General features: G+C 41.7%; 1 protein-coding gene across 1 annotated transcript in view; it reads left to right on the top strand.

Annotated features, from left to right (window-relative positions):
• THEMIS (thymocyte selection associated) overlaps positions 1-4,926 on the top strand; it is a 118,374-nt gene extending 113,448 nt beyond the window's left edge. Inside the window, exon 7 of the mRNA XM_065401562.1 lies at positions 4,907-4,926. Coding sequence (XP_065257634.1) covers positions 4,907-4,926 — 20 coding nt within the window. The remainder of the gene's footprint in view (positions 1-4,906) is intronic.
• Positions 4,927-12,747: the final 7,821 nt, after the last annotated feature.

Here is a 12,747-nt window from a genome sequence, read left to right as displayed (position 1 = left end):
ACAAAGCGAAATTAACTATTTATTTTGTTGCTTCACTGAACCTGGACCAGATGATAAAGGCCAAAATTTTCAAACTCAGGTACCTTAAACTCAGGCATCTAAAGCCATATTTAGGCATTCAGAACTCCTGCTTAAGTCACTGGGAGTTGTGGGTTCCTAGCATCTTTGAAAAATCCCATCACTTTCATTTAGATTCTTACATATGGATTTAGGTGCCTAGTGTTAGTCATCCAAGTTTGGAAACTTTTTCCATTTGGTATTTTCCCTGCTCTCTGATGGGACAACTGAAGCTTTTAAATGAGAGAATAATGAATGGTGAATGTAGGAGGAAAAATGAACAGGTAGTGATAGGGGTACTTGCATAGGAATTGGGAGATGCAGGTTCAGTTCTCTGGTCTGCCACAGGCTTCCTGTGTGAACTTGGCATGTTGCTTTACTTCTCTCTCAATTCCTCATCTGCTGCTTACAAACAGGGAAGAATTGGTAGGGGAAGTAGAAGTGGGTGGCAACCTGGGAGGCAGTGACGATGAGATGCTTGAGTTCAGGATCCTGACACAAGGAAGAAAGGAGAGCAGCAGAATACAGACCCTGGACTTCAGAAAAGCAGACATTGACTCTCTCAGGGAACTGATGGGCAGGATCCCCTGGGAGAATAACATGAGGGGGAAAGGAGTCCAGGAGAGCTGGCTGTATTTTAAAGAAGCTTTATTGAGGGCGCAGGAACAAACTATCCCAAAGTGCAGAAATAATAGCAAATATGGCAGGCGACCAGCTTGGCTTAACAGTGAAATCTTTGGTGAGTTTAAACTCAAAAAGGAAGCTTACAAGAAGTGAAAATTTGGACAGATGACTAGGGAGGAGTATAAAAACATTGTTAGAGCATGCATGGGGTGTAATCAGGAAGGCCAAGGCACAATTGGAATTGCAGTTAGCAAGGGATGTGAATGGTAACAAGAAGGGTTTCTACAGGTATGTTAGCAACAAGAAGGTGGTCAGGGAAAGTGTGGGACCCTTACTGAATGGGGGAAGAAACATAGTGACAGATGATGTGGAAAAAGCTGAAGTACTCAATGCTTTTTTTGCGTCGGTCTTCACAGACAAGGTCAGCTCCCAGACTGCTGCACTGGGCAGCACATTATGGGGAGGAGATGAACAGCCCTCAGTGATGAAAGAACAGGTTGAGGACTATTTAGAAAAGCTGGACATGCAGATGGGTCCATAGGTCCAGATCTAATGCATCCAAGGGTGCTGAGGGAGTTGGCTGATGTGATTGCAGAGCCACTGGCCATTATCTTTGAAAATTCATGGTGATCGGGGGAGGTCCCAGGCGATTGGAAAAAGGCAAATATAGTGCCCATATTTAATAAAGGGAAGAAAGAGAACCCAGGGAACTACAGGCCAGTCAGCCTCACTTCAGTCCCTGGCAAAATCATGGAGCAGGTCCTCACGGAATCCATTTTGAAGCTCTTGGAGGAGAGGAAGGTGATCAGGAACAGTCAACATGGATTCACCAAGGGCAAGTCATGCCTGACCAACCTGATTGCCTTCTATAATGAGGTAACTGGCTCTGTGGATATGGGGAAAGCGGGGGACGTGATATATTTTGACTTTAGCAAAGCTTTTGATACGGTCTCCCACAGTATTCTTGTATTCAAGTATTCTTGCAAGCAAGTTAAAAAAGTATGGATTGGATGAACGGACTATAAGGTGGATAGAAAGCTGGCTAGACTGTCGGGCTCAACGGGTAGGGATCAATGGCTCGATGTTTAGTTGGCAGCTGGTATCAAGCAGAGTGCCCCAGGGTTCAGTCCTGGGGCCGGTTTTGTTCAACACCTTTATTAATGATCTGGATGATGGGATGAATTGCACCCTCAGCAAGTTTGCAGATGACACTAAGCTGTGGGGAGAGGTAGATATGCTAGAGGGTAGAGATAGGGTCCAGAGTGACCTAGACAGATTGGAGGATTGGGCCAAAAGAAATCTGATGAGGTTCAACAAGGACAAGTGCAGAGTCCTGCAATTAGGAAAGAAGAATCCCATGCACCACTATAGGCTGGGGACCGACTGGCTAAACAGCAGTTCTGCAGAAAAGGACCTGGGGATTACAGTGGATGAGAAGTGTGCCCTTGTTGCCAAGAAGGCTAATGGCATATTGGACTGCATTAGTAGGAGCATTGCCAGCAGATCGAGGGAAGTGATTATTCCCCTCTATTTGGCACTGGTGAGGCCACACCTGGAGTATTGCATCCAGTTTTGGTCCCCCCACTACAGAAGGGATGTGGAAAAATTGGAGAGAGTCCAGAGGAGGGCAACAAAAATGATTAGGGGACTGGGGCACATGACTTACCAGGAGAGGCTGCGGGAACTGGGGTTATTTAGTCTGCAGAAGAGAAGAGTGAGGCGGGATTTGATAGCAGACTTCAACTACCTGAAGGGGGGGTTCCAAAGAAGATGGATCTAGGCTGTTCTCAGTGGTGGCAGATGACAGAACAAGAAGCAGTGGTCTCAAGTTGCAGTGCGGGAGGTCTAGGTTGGCTATTAGGAAACACTATTTTACTAGGAGGGTCGTGAAGCACTGGAATGAGTTACCTAGGGAGGTGGTGGAATCTCCATCCTTAGAGGTTTTTAAGGCCCAGCTTGACAAAGCCCTGGCTGGGTTGATTTAGTTGGGGTTGGTCCTGCTTTGAGCAGGGGATTGGACTAGATGACCTCCTGAGGTCTTTTCCAACCCTAATATTCTATGATTCTATGACAATGATAGTGTAGTCCTATTTCAGGGGTGTTGTGAGGACATATGTATTAAAGATTGTGGGTGTGACACTATGCACCACAGTATTCACACCCTACACACTGATGTAATAATCTTTGAACAAAATATGCCTTGTGAGGTATTATTTGAAAACTAATAACTCACTGATCATTAATATTATTGTGTAATATATGTACATAGTGGGTATTAAGAGTTATAAATCTATGCTGGAATTATAACTAAAGAGTGTGTAAAGCAGGTATGTCAGGAGGGAGTTGTTAAACAGGTCTATGTTAAACAAAGGAATGTGTTCACCTCAATTTACAAATAAGCAGTAAACAGACCATGAAGCTAACAAGGGATGGAGGTAAACCTTAGATTAACAAGTGTGGGAGAAGACAGAATGGCGTATACACCCAGCAGGAGAGAGAAGCTTGGTCTGGGTTTTATTTTTCAGAAGAATCCATATAAAAGGTTTACCAGTCTATAAAGATGACAGGGGGCAGGGGATGCTTGAACCAGCGATTAATATCATTGTAAAAAGTATATATCAATACTATTGGAAGAATTCTGAATACTCACACGTTTTAAAATGTGTGTCCAAACAACAGAAGGAACATTTCCCACCCAGACCGGAGGGGAAACAGATATCTACCTGTTTTCTATGTCAATTAAGCATGGTGGAATCAAAACAATGGAAGCCCCATTTACATACAGGGGGATGGGAAGCCCACAGGAAGGAAAGAACAGCATGAGGTCATCCTGCCTCTTGAAACAAGTTCATTGAACTTTGAAAGATAAAAGCAAGGGCAGAAGCCATATTTGGCATCCATCACAAGACAGACATGAGGAAACAGAGCTCTTGCAAGCTGAGAAAGATGAGTCTCCTTCAACCAAAGGGGGGTTGAAGTTTCTGGAACTGAATATAGGTGAGAAACTTGCTAAGGTAAAGATTTTGCACCTACGACGACAAGGGAAGCCTTGTACTTTTCTGGAAGGTCCTGACTGTGGGAAAGTCAGCCATGTTTGCAAAATAGAATAAGTGGTGAGAGAAACCAGCTTGAACAAAGCCTGTATCTTGCTAGATTAAGTTTTAGAATTTTAGAAGCATATTTTGGTTTGTTTTACTTGTAACTCTTTCTATCTTCATTCCTTATATGTGAACTCACTTAATCCTATGTATATTTTGTCAATAAATGTATTTCATTTTTACCATAAACCAACTCAGTGCTGTGTTTAAAGGGAACGGTGTGTTCACCCCAGTTAAGTTAAGCTGTGATGTGCTTTGTGTTTTTAGAGGAAAAAATAAATCATAATTTCTCTGAACGATCCAGGAGAGGGCCGGACAGTACAAAACATGCAGTTTGGGGAAATTCTGGAACTGGGAGTGTGTTGGTGTCACCCTGCAAGTAGTAACCAAGGCTGGTGGAAGCTTGAGTGGGGCTGTAGACAGGCTGCTGGGGTCAGAACTGTTGAACCAAGGCTGTCTGGCACACAGTCACTCAGGGTGTGACCTGCATGCTGGTAGGCTAGTCCTGAGCAGCCCAGGATGGGAGCTACACCAGCAAAGCATTGTGAGGCACCCCAGGCTATAAGACGGGTGGTGACACAACCCCTCACTGGTCTGGATTGCACCCTGGAACGTGACAGTGGGACACTCAGATACCATAGTAATGGGGTCATGTCTGGAAAATAAAAACAGATGGACAAAGAGGTGAAGTGACTCACATCATGCAACTGGTCAGTGGCAGAGCAGAGGATGGTGAAATCCTGGCCCTGTTGAAATCAACCAGGGTTTTGTCATTGACTTCAACAGAGCCAAGATTTCACCCAAGGTCTGTTGACTCCCACTCCTTTGCTTTAATCACCACCCCACACTGTTTGTAGTTCCCATTCTGCAAGAGCTGAATTTGCATTTTTCTTAGTTCAGTAGAAGCTACAGGGTTTTGTCTCCTCAGTGACTGATCTGCTCCCCATCTGTTTTAAGCTAAATATCATTCAGTTACTGTTGTTTGCTAACTCTTCATTGACACACAACTGTTCACACAGCACAGCACTCATGCACCCACATATTCATTCACTGCATCATTTTAAAACCAATATAAAAGACTTCTGTTTCAATTTCAGCTATTCATTTTCTTTTTTGTTTGTTTTCAGAAACCTCTAAAATGGAATAATACTGAAATTAATCCTAAATGACTGGAAAACTGCATATATTATGTAATTAGATCATCCACAACTACAATAACAGATGAATCATGAAAGAAACACCGTCTTCCTTCTGTCTCATGCATCCAAGGTTGCAATTCAACTACACCAAGCCCCTGAGAAACTAAACTACTTTCACAATCATAAATAAAAAGTCATGCACGCTAATGGTTCTCTTTGTAAATATGTATTCACAAATTCATATAATTATGCCAATTAGGATCCAGTTTTGCCTTCTCAGTGTACCCAAAACACCCATTGATTTCCTAGGCCACTGTAGGGCACTTGCTCCAGGCCAATTCCTTATTCTAAAGTGTCCTATAATTGGAAATGTTTTGGGGAGAGAGGCTAAAGTAATTCCTCATTTAGTTAAACAATTGCAAATGCTCCAGGTTGAGTTTCAGGTATGGTGTACTCAAAATTACCAAGGGTCAGATTCAGCCACCCTTTCTGGTGCTGTGTAGTATCTTACTGTGCAAGTAGTACCTTTGCTTCATAAGTAATCCCACTGAAATCAATGCAACTGCTCACAGAGTAAAATACTACCCAGTGGGACTAAGGGTGGCTGAACCTGGCACAAAGTAAATCAGAGTATTTTGGGTTAGATTGTATCCATACTGGGGATAGGAAGGGCTGATCTGGTGGGGTCTGAGTAGGAGCCACTAAGAATCATAGCCTCTTTGTTCAGGAAGAGATAGTTGCTCAGTCCGGGAGTAATTTGCGGAAAAGAGAACAAGGAAGCATGGGGAGGGGTGAGAGCAGGTGGAGTCATGTCTCCGTCCTCCCTGTGCATTGTGAGGAGGGAGCATACTGCACTTTTAAAAAGTTATGTAGCAAATTGCTCTCCCATCCACACCCAACCACAACTGTGTCAGTGCATCTTCACACAACCTTTCAATGGGCTGTTCCAAACAGGAGCCATTAGGTCTTGATTAATGCTCCACCTGTTAAAGAGCATAGCAGATTTTTCATATTTTTAAAAAAATTGCTTTAAAATGTTTTCCTTTTTAAAAATATTTTTGAAAAATGAAAAATAAGTGGTTAGACAGTTCCATGAGAGGTGAAGGGTTTCCTGGATGCAAAACCTACCTGACGAGCATCTGAGGTACATTCATTGGTGCCCTACCACTATCCTCCTTAGTATTGTGGAAATAGCAATTATGGTGGGTATTTCTGCTTATTTAGATGAGGATGCTTTTAAATCTAGCTGTGAATGTATGAGCTATGCTGATATGGGAAACATACATTCTGTACTCTCATATTACAAAGCAACGAAGCACCAAAAATGCCTACATCTTTTCTCTGTAAATATTTTTAAAGAAAAAATCCCTACGATATATAGTATACCCTGAATTGCTGATAGGAAATCCATGGAATAGTTAGTTACCTCTATGGTAAATTCATTTAGGATTTCTTTGCACTGTTTTACATTAATTTAATTAGGGTAAATCCTTTCCCTTACTATAACCATTGTCTAAATTAGTCCAATTACTAAACAGTACTTTGTATGCACATGTTTTTATGCAAGATTCAGCATATAAATAGTTAATGAGGGATAGTTTTGTATGTGTATCTATTGTATGTATGCACCCACCTTGTCTGTATATTGTATACATAGGATTAATTGGGTAATGTGGCCTGTGAATGTATTGATATGCCTCTTTGAATAGATTGCACAAAAAACAATATTTCTCTTTTTAGTAGGTGAAAACAGTCCAGCTTGTAACATTGGCAAACCCAGTCTTCTGCATAAATAAATGTAGTTCATGCTGTATTTTACTAGGTTATTGTGTGTATGATGTTGCCATTCAGTAGGTGGTTTAGCGATGATAAGGGATCTATTACTACCAAACTCTCCTTTAGCTCAAGTGGCAGAGGTCTGTGTTTTTGGAGCTACAAGGACGAATATAATAAAGCTCAAGCCTGTAAGTTGCTAAGTGCCTCCTATGAGGTGTTGTGTATGCTCAACTTATCATAGAATCAAGCTGTTATTGTGACAATCGTAGGTTTATTTCACAGCACACTAATATATATACTGTGGTCTCTTTTGTAAAAATGAAGTCTCTGTGGTATTAGCCCTTACTATAGCACAGGGGTTGGCAGCCTTTGGCACGCAGCCCATCAGGGTAATCTGCTGGCGGGCCGCGAGACATTTTGGCCTGGTCCACACTAACCCCCCACTTCGGACTAAGGTACGCAAATTCAGCTACGTTAATAACGTAGCTGAATTCGAAGTACCTTAGTCCGAACTTACCGCGGGTCCAGACGCGGCAGGCAGGCTCCCCCGTCGATGCCGCGTACTCCTCTCGCCGAGCTGGAGTACCGGCGTCGACGGTGAGCACTTCTGGGATTGATCCGGGATCGATTTATCACGTCTAGACAAGACGCGATAAATCGATCCCAGAAGATCGATTGCCTGCCGCCGAACCAGGAAGTAAGTGTAGACATACCCTTTGTTTAGATTGACCGTCTGCAGGCATGGCCCCCTGCAGCTCCAAGTGGCCGCGGTTTGCTGTTCCCAGCCAATGGGAGCTGCAGGAAGCGGCAGCCAGACATTAAATAATAAAATAGTTGCCTTGTAAATGATTGGCATAATCCCTCACACATATATGCTAGCTTAAAGGCTTAATTTATTTATTGTTAATGAGCATTTCCTTCCACTGCACTCTTATTAAGGGCTTATCCGCACATGGAGTTATTCAGAAACAGCCATTCCCGAATAACTCTACATGCAGACGCCTTTATTCAGGAATAGGAATGCCTTGGTCCTGTTTGGCTTAACCCAGAAAGTGCATTAAACAAAACAGGGGCAGGACAGCCTTATTTTGGAACAAGAGTGTCCGCACATAGAGTTATTATGTAGACAAGCCCCTAGTGAGACAGCATTTCCATGTGGATAATCAACATGCACACTTTCCATATGTTCTGCCTTTGTGCTTGGAGAAGATAAGAAAAACCTTTCTCCCAGCATTCTTCTTTAAACGCCAAAAAGCCTTTTGTTTAAATACAATGTGCTCCTTCTTTGGGTACGTCTTCACTTACATCCGGGTCCGGATGTAAGCAATCGATTTTCTGAGTTCGATTTATCGCGTCTGGTTAAGACGCGATAAATCGATCCCGGATCGATCCCGGAAGTGCCCCGGATCGATCCCGGAAGTGCTCGCCTTCGACGCTGGTACTCCAGCTCGGCGAGCGGAGTACGCAGCATCGACGGGGGAGCCTTCCTGCCGCGTCTGGACCGCGGTAACTTCGGACTAAGGTACTTCGAATTCAGCTACGTTATTAACGTAGCTGAATTTGCGTACCTTAGTCCGAAGTGGGGGGGTTAGTGTAGACCAGCCCTTTGTGTCAGACAAATCCTTATCTGCAACACTCTTGCCAAGGAGAGCTGCTGTTGATGCTTGTTATCCTCCACTTAATGCATTTGATGCTTTAGTTACCTCTTATGTCTGCCCAAGTGCTATTTTAAATTTTTGCTTTGATGCCGCTCTTTGCAAGTATCTGACAAGGTGTTAAATACTTGCAGTCTTCAAAGAGAAACCAAGTTTGCTTTCAAAGATTAGAAGTGGGGTGTAATGTTTGTTTGTTTGTGTGGGGAGGGGTGGGGGGGATTGCTGGGCTGCTGGCCTCTCTCCCAAAGCTCAGGAAGGACTAGCACCATGCCAAGAGTCTGTTCAGGCCCTTCCTTCAGGGTACGGTTTAATCTTTAAACACAAAATTCAACAACAAACACAAAGACAAGGCAGGTGCCCAGAAGCCCTTTGTTTCTCTCTTTACCCCACCCCCCTTCACTTCCAGGATCTGCCACAGAACAGGAGCCAAACTCCGTCCTGCAGCAACCCCTTCAGCTGAGCTTGTTCAGTCCGTTACAGGAATCCCCTGACCCCTTTCCCTCCACCAGGCCCAAACACCCATTCTTAAAGGGGTTCGGCCTAACAATAGGGCTGGTTGACTCCATGCGTCTTGGCCCTTAAAGTGGGTGACCATCCCATTACAGGAATACTTTTGTGTTTTCCAGTGATAGATTTGCCTATTTGGCTCTTCCCCCTTGGGTTTCATATCTTCTCTCTCTGTCTCCACAGGATACCCTTTCCTGTGTAGCCCTTACTTCCTCTGATGAAGAAAGATGAAAAGAGTTAAATCAATATGTGGAATATGGCCAAATGGTGACTCAGTCCCTGATCCTGCAAAGACTAACGCACATGTTTGTCTTTATGCCTGTGAGTTCACCTGGATGTGGGAATGTCTGCAGCTGCCAGTTCAGGCTTAGCCTCAGATAAGCAATAGAACTGGCCTTTGCTATTTTTGAAAGTCTTGAGAAACAAATTTTTGTGTCCTCCCTTTCACATAAACATATGTGATTCCCTCATAATCCCACAAAGGCTGATTAAAGGTTCTAGGAAGAGTTAGTGAGATGATTCTATGCAGTACACTATATTTAAATAACTGACTTCCTAATTGCTAATATCTAACCTAAATCTCCTTTGCCGCAGATTAAGACAATTACTTCTTGTTTTTCCTTCAGTAGACATGGAGAGCAATTGATCACAGTCTTCTTTATAACAGCCCTTAACATGTTTGAAGACTTTTGTAAGGTCCCACCTCAGTTTTCTTTTCTCAAGACTAAACATGCCCAGTTTTTTAACCTTTCCTCATAGCTCAGGTTTTCTAAACCTTTTATCATTTCTGTTGCTCTTTCCTAAAGTGTGGTGCCCAGAATTGGACACAGTACTCCACCTGAGGCCTCACCAGTGCTGACTAGAAAGGGACAATTAGCTCCTGTGTTTATTCAACACTCCTGTTAATACACCCCAGAATGATATTCACCTTTTTTGCAACTGCATCACATTGTTGACTCATATTTAATTTGTGATCCACTATACCTTCAAGCTTCTGTTCAACAGTACTACCACCCTGTCAGTCCCCATTTTATAATTGTGTATTTGATTTTTCCTTTCTAAGTGTAGTACTTTGCACTTGTCTTTATTGACTTTCACCTTGTTGATTTCAGACCAATTCATCAAGTTCGTTTTGAATTCTAATCCTGTCCTCCAAAGTGTTTGCAACCCCTCCCAGCTTGGTGTTTATAAATTTTATAAACATACTCTCCACTCCATTATCAAAGTCATTATTGAAAATATTGACTAGTAGAGGATCCAGAACTGACCCCTGCACGGGATCAGTAGATACACCCTCCTAGTTTGACAGCAAACCATTGATAACTACCGGGAGTGTGGTGTTTTAACCAGTTGTACACCCACCTTATTGTAATTTCATTTAGAAGACCTTTCCCTAGTTTGCTTAGGAGAGGTGAAATCCTGCTACTTGTTCCTTTCAGTTATGGTAATCATGTTACATCTATTTATATTTTCCAGTCTAATTTAGCAAGAAAAAGAGCTACATTTGAATGTAGCTTCTTTCTTTCTTTCTTTCTTTCTTTCTTTCTTTCTTTCTTCAGAAAATGAGGTTTGCTGAGTCTGATTCCAGAGGACAGCTTGTACAAGCTCCTTTCACCCCATCCCACAGCCTCCTTCTTCTCATCAGTCGGTATATACCCAAAAAAGTGATATTTGCTCTTTTTTTGCACTGTTGAGGATTGTTTGCAGAGGGAGCTGAGAAACAGTGTTAAAGATTTCCCACAACCACTGTGACTTCTGTCCTGCTGGAGGCCATGGATCAGGAATAGGACAGTTTTAAATATATATTTTAAGGGAAATACATTTTTAAATTAAACTTTATACTCAAAGTAAGCCATCTTTTGTCACAAACATGAACACCTAAAATCAGAAAATACTGTAGAAAGCTAAACCCAAAAAGCATAACAATGAGCCAAATTCTGAGGGCTGCCTGACTAGTCCTTACTCAGGCAAACCTCTTTGCCTTCAGTGAGAATTTCACCAGAGAAACCACAGACTAAAAAGGAAATAAAGATTTGACCCAGTAAGGATACCCTCTTCAAAGTAAGTCAGTGGGGCTTAATATGGATGCAGGGATCTATCTATATAGAACTCATTGCAGGATCGGGACCTAACTATTGTCAGTTCAAATTTGTGAGCACCCAACAATTATTTTTTGAAAAAGAGGAATTGTTCAACTCAACTTTGTTTTTCAAAGTGCTGAAATTGCTGATTGCCATTTAAAAATTATTAATTAATGTAATCAATGTATGTAAAGAAATGACTGGTTTTTTAAAATGTATTCTACAAATACATTCTAATTGCAATATGTAGTTATGCTCCTTGTTGATTTGTCTGGACATTTGTGTTGTCAGCTCTTCTTTTTCCCAAAGACTCCATGGGGTGTAGCTAATTTAAACACAGAAAAGGTCAAAATCTTGTTTTCAAACTTTTCTTGAACACAATTAGCTTAATATTTTAACAGCTGGAAGCTATAGTAATTACTTTTAGATTATACACAAAATCTGTTGAAGTATAATTACTCTGATCTATGAACCAGGTAATTAAGGTAAAAACTCCTTAGACATTTTCTTAGACCTCATTAACGCATTTCTTTTGAAAATGCTTGGATAATGACAGGACTCATTAAAGCACATTAAAAGTTTATCCATAAAATGACACTGAATAATTTAAATCTTTATCCTGGGACGTTAAAGGACAGAATAACATTGAACTGCTCAATGTACTGACAATTCTTTCTTGATTTCCAGTACAGATTTCATACAAATTTGGGGGGAAACTGGCCAATCAAACTGAGCAAGTGGCAAGGGTGAATCCTCACCCAGCTGCAACTGAGTCTGCAAGAGCTATTTTATAGTGGAAAAGGGCTGAAGCTGGGGTTAGGATCTCATCTGGTGTCTCCGGCAAAGATTTTGCCTTTTGTACATGAGTCAGGAGATGACGTTCCAGTCAGATGTCAGATGTTGACTATGGGTTGCTAGTGGGTTATCCATTCTATATGATTCTGGGCTTGATATATTACTCATCAATGTAGTTATGGCAAGACACACAATTACATTAGGAGCATTGAAAAAGCTTCAGAAAACATGGTGAGACATGTTTCTATTACATTATGTAGTATTTAGAAGGCAGGAGTGGTATAACAATATATTTTGTAGATTTTTAGACTTGAAATTAATGTCCTGAACATAATACCAAACAATCCTTTTTGCTTACTAACGAATGATGTGTTGAATAAAAGATAATCAAAGTGTGTTGCCTTTCATTTTTCATTATATAAAAACATCCGCATATTAGGAATTTTTTCAAAAAATTTTTAACAAAAAACCAGGCTCAGCTCGATCTCTAAGCTGCTCTGCAGGAAAGTCGCCCACAACTTTTTTGTTAGCTGTTGACATGGAGCTATTCAAAATGCAGGAACAGATTTTGCCCACTCAAATGGTACCAATGGGCTATTTTTTAGGGTTGAGCTCATGGATTAATAGGTAAAATAAATGAAATACTCAAAGTCCTTGTTGGTCCTCAAGCAGTAGCTGGATTATGCCAGAGAATAATATCAATGGGAGCTACAGCTGTCTGGCACCATTTAGGATTTGACTCCATGTTATGAACTGAGGTGTTTACATGATGCAATGCAGCAGATAGACGATTCATCTGATCCGTATGTAAATTGAAAAGGCTGGAAGTTTCAAACCTAATTGCTGCTGTCTTTTAAAATCTGGAATCTGCGGTAGCAGAGAAATACCAATTCAGTGCATCATCTTTGGATCACAGATTCAAAGAGCAGTTCTAGCTGATTGTCCTGAGACCATCAGAGACCAGACAAATTACATATTTAGCAAGACCATTGAATACAGAAAAAGAGACACAGTC

Source organism: Emys orbicularis, chromosome 3 (genome assembly GCF_028017835.1).
Source record: "Emys orbicularis isolate rEmyOrb1 chromosome 3, rEmyOrb1.hap1, whole genome shotgun sequence".
In the NCBI taxonomy this organism is placed as follows: domain Eukaryota; kingdom Metazoa; phylum Chordata; order Testudines; family Emydidae; genus Emys; species Emys orbicularis.
This window is presented reverse-complemented; position numbering and strand designations above follow the sequence as displayed.